Source organism: Trachurus japonicus, chromosome 13 (genome assembly GCF_045865225.1).
Source record: "Trachurus japonicus isolate A0001 chromosome 13, Traja_1.0".
In the NCBI taxonomy this organism is placed as follows: domain Eukaryota; kingdom Metazoa; phylum Chordata; class Actinopteri; order Carangiformes; family Carangidae; genus Trachurus; species Trachurus japonicus.
Window position 1 is genome coordinate 14,471,996 of NC_140919.1, and position 14,080 is coordinate 14,486,075.

At 44.2% G+C, this 14,080-nt stretch overlaps 1 protein-coding gene across 1 annotated transcript in view; it reads right to left on the bottom strand.

Moving 5' to 3' along the window:
* Nucleotides 1-468: 468 nt before the first annotated feature.
* dpf1 (double PHD fingers 1) overlaps nt 469-14,080 on the bottom strand; it is a 46,365-nt gene continuing 32,753 nt past the window's right edge. The window contains exons 9-12 of the mRNA XM_085794916.1: nt 6,975-7,094; nt 4,396-4,508; nt 3,524-3,605; nt 469-2,164 (exon numbers count right to left, since the gene is read on the bottom strand). Coding sequence (XP_085651042.1) covers nt 2,094-2,164; nt 3,524-3,605; nt 4,396-4,508; nt 6,975-7,094 — 386 coding nt within the window. The 3' untranslated portion in view covers nt 469-2,093. The remainder of the gene's footprint in view (nt 2,165-3,523; nt 3,606-4,395; nt 4,509-6,974; nt 7,095-14,080) is intronic.

Genomic DNA, 14,080 nt, shown 5'->3' on the forward strand with positions numbered 1-14,080 from the left:
TTGGGGAATATGCTTATTCACTATTTGGTGACAGTTAGATAAGAAGATTAGACGGTTGGTTTAGCTCAGCATCTACTGTACCAGCACTTCTGAAGCTCACTAATTAAAATGTGATATCTCTTTTCTTTCATCCGTACAAAGGTTAAAAGTGACAAGTCATGGTTTTACAAAGGGTAAATGTGCCAGCGTGCGTCTCAGCCGAGTGCTGTAGCTTCTTATTTTTTGACTCTTTGGTTTCTGCACTGTTTTCCAAAAAAAAATGTCAGACTATTCCTTTTTAAACAATTTTTCATCGGGCTTCATCGACAACACTTGACACGTGCGACTTGCGTAACAAAGTCTTTCGTCCCACCTCTGTCACTATGCCTAAACAGAAAAATGCTGACTTTCCTTACATTCACGTTTACCCTCCTTTTCTACCTCCTCCTCCTTCTTCTCCTCCTTTTCCTCCTCCTCCTTTTCCTACTTCTGCTGCTGCTGCTCGAAATCCTCTCTCAGATCCAACCTAGCATGGAGCCGGCTACAGTTACTGTAGTGCTCAGATAAAACTCACACAAACAGACACGCAGGCACACGTAGAGTTTTTTTTAAAACACACCCAGTTTGGCCAAAACAGTTCATATATATCACAAACACATTATTGCGAATTAAGTGTGCTTTCTTTTTCAATTTCAATTAAAAGTCTTTTAAAAACAATCGAGATAACAACATGCAAATGAAAAAAAATAAAAAAAGGAATCATAAAAAAGGAGTTTTTTTTTCTTTTTTCTTTCAGGCCTCAGGATGGGCCAGACAAAGATCTGCATTGTCCACACATCAATCCTACATTCTTAACACACCGATGATAACGCACACCAAGCACCAGGAGCTTTCCAGTCTTGCATCGGCTTCACAGTCAGTGTTTCACAGAAGGGTCAAGGGTAAGGGGGGGTGAACAGAAGAAGTCGGGTGAAGGATCTGTGAGAGATGCTAAGCCTAAATTGTCATTTTTGTCATTTTTAAATACATTGTTTGATCAGAGATAGCTGATTAGAGAAAAAGTCCATCTCTCCTCGTCCGAGAACGTGACGTCCAAACACCAAAAAAAAACCTTCCAGCATCGATCTCGAAATGCATCGATTAATTTGTGGAAACCTCATGCAAGAGAGAGAGGAAGAGAGAGGGAGAGAGAGAGAGATGGAGAGAGGACGTTGATGGTCTGGTCCGAGTTTCTGACCAGTCGCCCATTGTTTTGCCAGTGAGGGGAGTTTCTGAACGTGTGACGATAGAGAACCAGTATTAATTCTGTACATTTCACTGCTTCCTCCTTGAAACTGCACGTTGCAGCAGGTCCTGCTGACAAATAACGGAGCTCGGCTCTGCCACACACGGAAAAGGACAGAGACAGAGGTGACAGAGAGAGAGAGAGTGTGTATGAAAATTTGGTTCGATGTTTATTTCACAGTTGGTGAACAACACACTGCTCCATGTTCGTCCGTCCAGGGGTCTTCCCAGCTCCGTCCTCGGACTAACACCTATCCATCTCATGAATCCTCACTCTCGTCTTTACGGACTTGCAGCTGAAGATCATTAGGGCTCTTCCGAGGGCCCTTAAGAGGGTTCCTGTGGAGTTAGTATGCCTCTGAAGTGCCCTTGGCAGCCTGGAGTGTGTGTGTCTCGCTAGCGAACTTATTGCCAGCTGATGAATTCCTGTGTTGAGACGGAGAAGGAAAAGGCGTCGGTGGGGGGAGGGGCTGGAGGGGCTGGAGGGGCTGGAGGGTGGGCGAGGGTCAGCTGGAGCAACAACGGCGGGGAACGTGAGTGACACAAGAGGGACGGGGGTCGTGCTCGCCGCTGGAGAACAGTTTCTGGAGTGAGTGCGACGCTGCGGGTGCTGTGTGCTCAGTCGTGTCAGAGGTCACGGGGACGAACTGTAGAGGAAGTGGCGGCGAGTAGATCAGAAGAGGAGGAGGGGTGAGGTGGTGGGGGGTGTAGGGAGGGGAGGGGAGGGGAGGAGGGGGGGATGGGTGGTTAGCTGAGGCACAGAGAGCTGTGACGGAGAGGTGGTTCGGGAGAGGATGAAGGGTCGAGAGGATGAGGCGCAGCTTCGCAGATTAAGTGAGGGTGATGTAGGCTGAGGCCTTCTCCTTCAGTTGTCTCAGACACAGATGACAGCTCCAGCTCCCTGCAACACACACACACACAGAGAAAGAGAGTGAGAGAGAGTAGAGATCGGAAGTTCAATCACAGCTATTGTAAAGCCTTGTGGATTAATCCCTCATTTCAGATGGGGCGGCATTAAGTAACACTGTAAATTAAAGCCCCCCATGGTAAAACTATCACATGCTGTGCCTGTGGTTTGTCAATGCAGAGGATTTGACAACTAGTTTGGTTTTGGATTTTAGCGTGGGATTTGTAACATTAATTAAACATCATCTACTTTGAGACAGATGTTAAAGTGCAACTTTCAACCTTTTTACACTTCAAAAGGAATGTAAACGCGGCTGCATTGTGGCTGGATACAGCGGCAAAACACATGAACGCAGGGAGACGAGACACGAATTAAGAAAAACATCCTCATAAACTCGACAACAACAACAACATGCACGACTAAATACACAAACACGCTGCAAGAACACACAATGAAAACAAATATTGACGAGAACCCGACGTCGATAACTTCAAAACTCACAAAGCACTGAACCCCCAGAGCGTTTGTCTGTTTGCTTTAATGTCGTGTGTTATTTGCAGTATTGCGTCTGTGTATGTAAATATACGTCGGCCACCCGTGTCACAGCTCACACAGGTCTCTGCTCTTTGAGTATGAAACCGAAAATAAGCGGCTGCTGCTGCAGATTTTCAGAGGTTCGTTTCTTCTTGTAAATCACCAAAAAAAAAGAAAGAAAAAAAAAAGAAGAAGAGCAAAAGAAAAAAGAAAGTGTTGCGTGTGTGGGCAGAGCATGACACTGTTAGCGAGTGTTGATCACGAGCGCCACTGCTACTGTATGTTCAGCCAAGTGACACGCTTGCCATGGAAACAGATTATCTTTTTTCTACTACCCGTTTCCCCGGCAACGCCATCAAACATCCTTAAGGCGGCAGCCATCTTATGTCTAAAGTAGTGTAGGCAAATGACAGTTTCAGGGGTTTCAGTGCATATGTAGTAGGTATTTCTCCTGTTCTGTGATCACACACAGACAGAGAGAATCGGTCTTCATTCAGTTCATTGATGATCCAAACACAAAAGTCCTCAAGCTTCCTCGATTAGTTTTATTCTCTAAATCTCAGCTGCTCCGATCATCTGACTGTTTGGACTTGAGGTTTTTTCTATCATCTATCGTCTCCCCCACCTACAGGACAGTACAGTACAGACGGTTACGTAATCCTGTACTAAAAACAAAAAGCTTCCCGGTGGCTGCGCTGTTCAGACTTGACCACATGCAGGTCTGAACGCTTGAGGACTCCTGGTGTGCAGCATCTCTGGTTATGTGTGTTTTTTTTTTGTTTTTTTGCGAGTGCTTGTCGTCGTCGTCGTTACACGTACCCTCCGGTGGTTCAGACATGGGAGGGCTCAGACAGTACATGTGGTAGCCTCTGTCGCAGTCGTCACAAAACAACAGCTGGTCCTGGAACAGAAGAGAATATTCAGATAAACAGATGTCGGTATGAAAGGACAGATTTGAAATCAAAGCTGAGGACAGAACGGCGTTTGTTTCAGTGTGTGTTATACATGAGGGTATGAATTTGTATTAATAGAAAACAAAAAAGGGGTTGTGAGGATTGATATATATACATCTGTGTCTCAAACTGTTCTCAAACTGTGACAGTCGTGAACTCCACAACTTCCCGTCCTTGAAATGATATTTCTTCATGCTGCAGAACAATAATACCCTTCGCTGTGACTTTGTCGTCCCTTTGACTTTGTGTGTCGTGTAACCTCCTTATTCTGCAGGACCGAAATAAAAACATGTATTTGTATTTATTGAATATTTGACGTCTGCGTTTCCTCTAAAATAAATTCTCTCGTGGATTTGAAGCTGTTTCATTTCCAGGGAGGCTCATTGAGCAACGGTATAGCCCAGTGGTTAGACACCATCCTACAGCCAGAGGGACCCACTCTTGCATACTGAGAGTGAGACACTGAATCTAAACTAGGTCCTGAATCACTGCTACTGCTGCTACTTCTCTTTCTCCTTCTCCTTCTTCTTTCTTTCTCCCAAGGATCGATATCAAAATGCCCTGAACTTGCATAGCAGCTGATCGAAACTTTAGGCGAGAGGTTATAGTTTATCTAAAATATACATAGGGAGTGTATTACGTGTATGTACAGTGTGTTATACAGTATATAAATGTGTGTGTGTGTGTGTGTGCAGCCACATGTGTTGTTAACATGCAGTATATAAAGTGAGATCCTACGTCATTCTCAGAGGTGCCACACAGGCTGCAGGACTTGCACTCGATGCACTGCCAGCGATAAGTCCTCACCGCAGCCGTCATGTTCACTGTGAACTGCAGACAGGATGGGTGGCCTGGGTGCACACACACACACACGCACACACACACACACACACACGTACCCACACATGCACACAAGCACACGCCCACACAATGTTTTTTTTCACTATCACTGTCTGTGCTCTGAGAACCGCCACCCATCATCCACCTATTCTATCCATCCGTCCGTCAGCCTGTTTGCTTTATGCGTGGGATTTATTTATATTGGAGGAGGGGGAGGTGGAGGAGTAGGGAGGGGGGAGTTGGAGGGGGAGGGGGATACAACAGTGGTGTTTTGCAGATGTAAACATCACATTAACTTGAGATGGCTGAAAGAATAATTTTTTAACAGCATTTTTCCTGCATTTTTCTTTTGTGTGTAAACGTTAAAGGTGAAGAAACATGGTGATATTTCCTGAAATGGCTCAAAAAATAAGATGCATTAAGTTTGTTGTTTGTGATTTAGTAACAAATTCCCCCAAACGATACTAGTTAAGTCAATAGAGCAGGAAAATAAATTGTCCCTCCTCGCTAATGCAGTCCATTTAAGCTGCCTCTTCTTCCTCCTCCGCCCTTTTATTTCAGGTTTTCGTGGAACTTGCAGTTACATGATCATGTAAATAGAAGATATTATGTCATCCTCATTCCCTGACCTTCATTTGTCTTCTTTGTGAGTCATTATAAAGACGAGGACCATACCAATGTTTTTGCATGCTTTAGCCCATTCACTACAAGTCACGTACATCATTTTTGGTTCTCTCTTTTATTATTCAGATGGAAAGAAACATATGAGGGAAAAATATATACAGTACATGCAAGAAGAAGAAGTACACAAATTCTTCATTATATACACTGCAATCTCTGCATGTATACATGTAACCAGAATAAACAAACAAAAATAAATAAATAAAAATAAACAACAACCATACAAAAAAATCATACTTAAACTCTACTCCAATGAAATTTACTGCACAACCAAAATACATACTACTAAGCTGAGACCATTCTCTCACAAATTCATCTAAGTTCCTCGTTATACATGGGAGTCTCTCTCTCAAAAGAAGAAGAAGAAATAGACAATGGTTTATAATATCACAGATGTAACGTAGGTTGATGTACAAAAAGCCAGGATTGAGAGGTGTGCAACAAGATTTGAAACAATTTTGTGTTTTTTCTTTTCTTTTTTTTTGTCAGACAAGAATGTCACAACAAGATTACACTTGACTGAATCCAGTAGTAGTTTAAAACCAAGAGCCAAGAAACGTTCATTCCCGCCCTTGGAAAAACAGTAGGTTGTGTGAGTTTTTTTTTGTTTTTTTGTGTGCGTGTGTGTGTTGACAATCTGCACAGCGTGTCGTTATCATATGTATTGCATATAGTGGGAGCTGCATGCAAACTTGTTGAGTATCTGAAGTTGTATTTCGTGTGATTTATCTAATCTATGTGACATTCTCTGAAGCTATGATACAAAACTTTACAAAATCTCTTTAATCTCTTTACAAATCTGCTCTCAGCTGTGATTCAAGTGTTATCAATCATTAGAAATGGATTATACTGTATATAATAGAATAGCACTTTCTCATCTGACTTTGATTCCTTCAAAATAAGACTTTAAATTCCTGCCACTTTTTTCACCTCTCGAGTGATTTAAAAAAAAAAGAGAGAACTTCTTCTTGCAGAGAAGATTTGAGTACATTGTTTATTCTAAGCATGCTGCTGTGTTAAAGAAGTTCTCATGTGTTTTCTACCTTTTCCAGGCAGTAAAGGCTTTCTATTCCTGTCCACACAGAGGGAAAGTCAACTTGCAGAAGATAAGGTGAGAAAAAGGCAACAGGCCCCTACTATTGTACGTCATGTTTTATTTTGTAAGTTGTGTTATTGCTGAATACCAATGCGGCGATCTGCATTCAACCCTGCTGCAAAAACACAACTTACACAATGAAAGCAGGTGTGAATTTGGCTTTAAAGGACAATGACCAACCAAAGTAGTGCCCCTGATTACCAATACTGTATAGATACCGTCTGTCGGCGGCAAGTTAATTATCAACCTTTGTATATTATGTAATGGTATTTGCATATTATACCATATCTCCAGTAAGGTTTCATGTATTTTGTCCTTCAGGGCCACTGTCTCAGGTCAAATCTCTGCAAATTGGTTTTCAAACTGTAGTAAAAAAAAAAAAAATTGTAAACACCATTTCTACCTGCAAGGTCAACAAGCTCAAAAAATTAAAAACAAACAAACAAACATTACAGCAAATGGTTATTATTAAGTATTCTGTACATGATTTGTAGTCGATTGGGCTGAAACAAAAAAAATGAAAAAAGCAAAAAAAAACAAACACTGGTATGGTCCATCCAATTTTTTTAAGCATTACAAGAAGCGAAAGTTGCATTTTGTTTCGTAGCAGATATGAAATCTAGACTCCACACAAAGGAAACTGTGCATCAACAGAGGACCGCCTTCCTCCTGCCAATCATCCCCTTCAGCGGTGCCCTACCTGAGCGTCCACAGTCTGCACAGGAGATAAGGTCTTCAGGACAGCCGGTCTTCTTTGAGCCCCCGAGGCAGAAGTCGCAGTAGCCATTGGCGATCACTGAACCGTCCGGCGCTTTCTTGGCTGGAAGAAGAAGAAGAAAAGAGAAGCGTGGTGAGGGGAAAGTGGAGGATTTCAGCTTGATCCCCTCCGGGCTGTTGGAAGAAGGGGGATGAAGAGTGTAAACTCATAAGTCAGTGTTATGAAATGTTGCCCCGGCCCGGAGTGAAGCCGCTGAATTAATCACTACACTACAGCGAGACAGATCGGAGAAGGAAAGTCTATAAAAGTCCGAACGTATCAATAGATCGGCCGCCATGCACCGAGGCGTGCTGCTGGCAGGGAAAACATCGACTAGTAGTTGAGTATTGTACTGACAGAGAGTGATTACAGGTAAAAAATGTCGAGATGTGAGACAAAGAAGACGAAAGAGGAAAGAAGATCTGTAACTAAAAAGTCCCCCGTCGCCTCTCAGACTCGCACACTATCCCAGCTGGGCACGACAACGACGCTCTCTGTCTGTCTCTTTCTCTTTTTCCATCTGTTTGCTTTGGTAAAAACAAGCACTGGTGCAGGCCGCCGCCGGAGCCTGGGACTCGCCAAAAAAGCCCGGCTCACCCAGGAAGTGAGAGGGAAGGGGAGGAGGGAGGAGGAGGGAGGAAGAGAAAGGGAAAGGGAAAGGGGGGAAAACAGAGGGGGATGTCCACTGGGAGCCCATGGGGTCTGGTAAATATTGTCAAGAGTGGAGAAGGGAGGGAGGAAGAAATGGAGGAATATGGGAGAGGCGAGTGTATGTGTGTAAATGTGTGTGTGTGTGTGTAGGAGGCAGCGGGACAGACCTGCCGTCATGCTGAGTGCGGAGAGGCAAGTGCTCCACGTGAAGCTGTTTCATAATAATTATTAACAAGAGAGAAATTCCCCTTTCCTGCCTGAGTGCTGCTGTGTACATATATATAGTACATGTGTGTGTGCGGCGTGTGTGTGTCCTACATCTCCCACCACCGACCCCCCCTTTGCTCCTCTGTCTGTCTGGCTGCTGGTTAGCCTTCCTGCCTGTCTGTCTTACTGCTGTTGATTGCATAATCTCTTTAATGGAAGCAATCACATAACCACTGCAGACTATTCTGCATGTGTGCTGCTCTTCTTCTTCGTCTTCTCTGAGATCTATAACTACAGTATAAGGTTCTCCACACACACACACACACACACACACACACACACATGCACACACACACAAATACACAGGGGGTCACACAGGTACGCACATGCATATAGAGAAGATATAGATATACTGTTGGTATATGCATAAAAAAGACATGCGTCCTGCAGAAAGACAAAAGACACAGCCATGCGTTGCAGACAGAGAAGTGCTGTAGGTGATACTGCTGCTGTGTGTGTGTGTGTCTGTGTGTGTCTGTGTGTGTGTGCACATGAGAGGCAGAGAGAGGTCATTAATCCATCCATTTCAGGGTGGAGTCCTGTTTGGCCGGAAGGGGAGGGCGATGAGGAGGAGGAGAGGGTGAATTTGATGGAAAAGAGAGAGAGAGAGAGGGGTAGGAGAGAGAGATTGGGTTTCTCCACCACAGGGTCTGGCTTTAATCCTCTGAGAAATAAAATAATAAAGAAAGAAAGCAAAAAAAAACCTCTCTCTGATCAGGATGAGAGACAGAAAGACAGACAGAGAACAGAGGAGGGGAGGGAAATGATAAGCTGTACCTGCTCCTGCAGAATTCAACAGAGTTACGCTGAGTTAAAAAAAAAAACATGAGCGGGAGAGAGAGAGAAAGAGAGACAGAGAGAGAGGTGCTGTCATTTATACCAGCACAATCACAGCTATATGGGAATTTAGTGCCTCTCATACAGTGGTGCAGTGATGGAAAACGAGGGGGGGTTCAACCATCGATATGAATAATCATCAAATATACTCAACAACAATATACTCATTGTCACACACACACAGTGATTCTCAGTGGCACAGTTTTGCAGACAGATGCCACCACTCTCTCATTCTTATCTTATCACTACAATCAAACTTTCACCAAAATACAGAATATTAACAACAAATAAATCCAACAGTGTAGTCCATAATGTGGACAAGACTACATCTGCAGCCATGTTTAGTGACATGTGAGGCTGTGTTTAACATGAGCAGGACTGTGTCCAAAAACCATTAGGCTACATATGAAACACGATGTAAACCAGGGGTGTCAAACGTGCGGCCCGCGGGCCAAAACCGGCCCGTCAGAGGGTCCATTCCGGCCCTCGGGATGAATTTGCCAAGTGTGAAAATTACATAGAAGTCAAAAGAGGCGCAATATTGTTAAAATTGCACGAATTTTTATCAAGAAATTTCAGGTTGTTCATAATATGTTTTGTAAAAAGATAGTTTGTTTGTTAAAAATTAATTTGATCTCTATTTTTAGCCTTGTTGTAGCAGTACTAGCTCCCAGTGGCTGCGCGAGATGCGTGAGATTTGCTGCCAGATGTCCTTCCGTGTTTACTTTATCATACATCCAATGGTTTACAACGACAATGAACATCTCACAGCAAATCTCATGCATGCGCACAAACATCAACAGAGCCACTGGGAGCTACTACTACAACAAGGCTAAAAACAGAGATAAAACAGAGATAAAACTAAACTTTTTCCATGTGGCGGCTTCAGGACACTTGGGTCAGTACGGACGAGCAGTATGGAGGTATCTGGATGTTTCATAGTGTGTGTTTTGGATGATTCAAAAGTGAACTCTATCCGCCGCCATTATATGTAAATCCGTTGCCAGTCGGACCCCCCCTGGAACTCCAAAAGCGTTTTGATGACTGAAAGTTCTCCAAACCCTTCCTTTGCATGACGGTGAGTAGATGATTGGTGAATTATCGATTTTGGGTGAAGTAACCCTTTAATAATGCACTAAAATAAAGGGGAAAATTCAAAGTTCTAACCCTAACCCTTTATACTGTAGGTTACCATGCTATTATTTTTCTGGTTTGGTCCACTTGAGATCGAATCGCGCTGTTTTTGGCCCCTGAACGAGTTTTACACCCCTGGTGTAAACTCTTCTGTTTTATTTCGGTGGTGTTGTTATTCTCAAAAACACAAATGTGCACAGTGGAACCAGAGAGGCAGTAAACATGCTGGAGACACGACTGTTTTCTCTATTCTGCAATGTTGAAAAGAGTCATATTTTATACATGTGGCTGACGGTGGTAAAATACTGAGTCGGATAAATATATGGAGAGTGGCGTGCGTGACTGAACCAGGAAGGAGTTTCAGACACAGTCCGGTCACGCTAGCATTTGCTAATTGGCACTAAATGCATCATGGGAATCCTGTCAGGTATTTAAAGCATCATCGAAGTTTTAACTCATTCAATATATCATACAGTATGTACCTTTTTTTTTATAGTAGTTCCTGCACTACTTCAGCTGAAACTATCAGTTGAAATTAAAATGGCGGACTGGTTTACAGCCATGCTACTGTAGCTTCTTGCTCGATACGATGAAGAGCTGTTAGCTAGTGGTCGTACACCGTGAGCCGTACAGTTCAGTAGCTATAAGTCAGTGTTTACACTTTAAGGAACGGAGAACACAGCCAGATGTTTACCGAGCGTTGCAGATGGGTGGGTAAAAGGGTCGAGGCGTGCATAGTGGCGGCTGCGGTGCGCGGCGGCCTGCAGCCAACGCAAACACATTTTCTTTTTTTTTTTTGTCTTCGTGTGCTGGTCAAACAAATTGCTTTTTATCTTTGCTGCTTTTATTTGGGCTCACTGCTGCTGCTGATTGGGCCTCGCAATCCCTGGTGGGATAAAGTAGTCAGGCAGGCACACATGTGGACGCACACACATACACACACACACACACACACACACACACACACACTCACATGCTCACACAAATCAAACACATGCAGGCTGCATTTTATCCGTGTCTGTGTGCTACGGTTATGTATGTGTGTGCATGTCTGCCTGCCTTTTGTATTCATGGCTGCGTTCATGTGCAAGTGCTTGAGTATGTATGTGTGTGTGTTAGTATGTGTCTATTAGTGTGTGTGTGTGTGTGTGTGTGTGTGTGTGTGTGTGTGTGTGTGTGTTAGTGTGTGTGCGCGGAGGCCCCAGAGAGTGAATCAGCAGGTCCTGACGCATGTGAGTGAGCCGGGGCTGCCCGCTGGCCTGCCTGCATGGAGGAGAAAAAACTCCATCAATGATTAAACGCCTGCGGCCATGTTTCAGAAGCCGCCTGCAACCACAGACACGCCATCGCTGGCTGAGGGAGGGAGGGAGGGAGGGAGGGAGGGATGAGGAGGACAGTGATAGAGACGGAGAATAAAGAGGGATGAGCTAATGAGCAAAATAAAAGAGATATATGCCAGGTTGGGGGGGAAAAGAAATGAGAGATTTGAACAAAGAAAGATGGCACAAGTCGGGCGGTTCTTCTCCTCTTCCCCCTCGTTACCTCTCTACCTCTCCTCCTGCTGTCCCTCTCTCCCTCTCTGTCTCCCAAATCCTTACCTGCTTCAGCCTCCATATCTGACTCCTTTACCTGACCCCCCTCCCTCCCTCCCTCTCTCCCTCCCCCTCCATCCCTCCTCTCTCTCTCTCCTCTCCTCTTCCAATTACCAGGAGGAGTATGAGCAGAACCGCACACTTCACAGCTTTCAAGTGTTGGAGAGAGATCCTCCTGGGAATTATCCAGCAAGAGATGAATCCTCAAATGCTCCTCACCCCTCCTCCTCCCCCCCCTCTCTCTCTCCCTCTCTGCTTTATAATGCCCCCCCTCCCCTCCTCTCCCTCCCTCCTTTCCTCCCTCCACCACCGTCTCATTTTCTCTCCATCCCACCTCTATGCTGCTCCTTCGTTATCTCACATTGTTATTTTGCTCTCTGAGCCTGAACCTCCTGCCCTGCTCCTTTCTCCAACTCCTCTCTTCCCCCTTTGCCTCACTTTTAATAAAAAAAAAAAAATACCGGTAATTGTAGATTCTCACATTTCTTATTTTATTTATTTTATCAGCAGTTTGATGAAGCGTTCTTCAGGGTCAGGCTGAAATATTGAGTACCTGGTTTCCCTCGGTAAACACAAAACACGAAGAATGAAGAAGAAAGAGGAGGAGAGATGGAGTAGATAAATTATGAAAACACTCAAATATAAGATCCTTGCATTCAGATCGCTTTGTTATAGGCTACATCACGGCTAAACTTCACAACATTAACTTTTCATTAGCTTAGGAAAAGCAACGCTGATAATTAAAACGGCTTTTAAAATGGTCCAAAAGTAGACAAACGTTTCATGAAGCTCATAAAGTAACACATCTGGACACTATAGTTAATCATGGAGATATGTGATCTTCAGTGTATAGCAACAACCTCGGTGTTAATGCCACATTTACTGTAAATTGAGTCTGCAGCGTCTATAAAAGGCGAGAACAGAAGAGATCTCCACCCTCTGACAGAATAATTGTATCTGAAGCTTCAAGAATAGGTTTATTTGAAGGATCTGTAACTAATGGTGACCTGGATAAGAAGAACATTTCTAACACTGTGTAGCCTAATTAAGAAAAGCAGAAAGATTTAAAAAAGAACAAAAAATAAAATACAAAAAAAAACTTTGTACTTTCTGTATCAGCTTCAGACTTTCCTCCAAAGTTGTGACCTTGTATCCTCCACGTCCTGGCGTTCTGCCTCATTTTCCTCCTCTGGTAAATCACCTCTTTCGCTCTTCTTCCCTCCTCCAACCTCAAGCTCTTCACCCCCTTCATCCCCCCACCCCCACCCCCACCTCTCCTCCCCTCTTTTCTCCCCCTCCTCCTCCTCCCCCTCCTCCCCCCTCACAGACTCTGACCTGGAACCAACCAAACCACAGCCCGACTCCTCCGGCTGGTCGATAATCTCATCCTCTGGCCGGCCACAGTGGAAGCCTCATCAACTTAGCGCTCCCATCCGAGGGGAATTACCACTGCCCCCTCCTCTCCCCTCCCTTCCTCCACACACACACATGCAACACACACATACAAACAGACCTACCTGTAGACTGCCCCCCCCCCCCCCCACTTTTCTCTGTCTCCTCCTGCTCCGTGATTTGTTGCGTGTTTAACATTTTTGTGACATTTACTTGAACTAATCAAAGTGATTTAATGCGCTTCTTTTAACTTCAATTATACTCCCCCTTCTGTTGTGTAGATAAAGGTAAGCCCAGCCATTTACAAAGAAGCGGTTGCCGTGGTTACTAACATCACAAAACTTGGTTAATCGAGGCTGCGTTTCTTTTATTTATTTATCTATCTATTTATTTATTTATTTTTATTTCCCGATGGTAAATAACAAGTAATAACGGCTGGAGTGTGAATGTTTTCACTTGGAGTGTATCTGTTCTTCGCAAATTACCGAAGGTAGAAAACGCTCCCATTACTGCAGGTGTAGAAGGAGGAAGAGGAGGAAGGTGGGAAGGATTTCAGGAACAGACGATGCAAAGAAAGAGAGAAAAGGAGAAAGAGAGGAGGATGAAGATGAGGAGGCACAAAGGGGGGAGGAAGGGAGGGAAGGAGGGAGAGAGAGAGAGAGAAGGAAGGGAGGTGGAAAAAAAAAAGAAAAGAAGTGGCTCCCGTTGTATCGGAGCAGCGGTGTGTGAAAACACACACTCTGCACTCCTGTCGCCTCGCTGCTTAATGAGGAGAGCCTCTCAGGAGCAGAGACACACACACACACACATATACACACACAGATGAAACACACCCACAGCCAAACCACACACACACACACACACATACAGTAGAGTACGCACACACACACACAAATACACACATACAGACACACTCAGAGATTTACAACCGAGCCTTTGCATAATAACTTTTGCCGTCCAGTTTTAGTCGCCCATCCCCCCACATGCTCTCTTTTAATGTGATGAATGAGAGTCCCTGTAACCCTTAGCCACACACACACACACACACACACACACACACACACACACACACACACACACACTTAATTACAGTAACAAATATTGTGCATGTCCAAACAGGGAACAAAGGGAAAAACAAACGGACATCCGAACCGTCGCAGGTTCGTTCTCACAGTC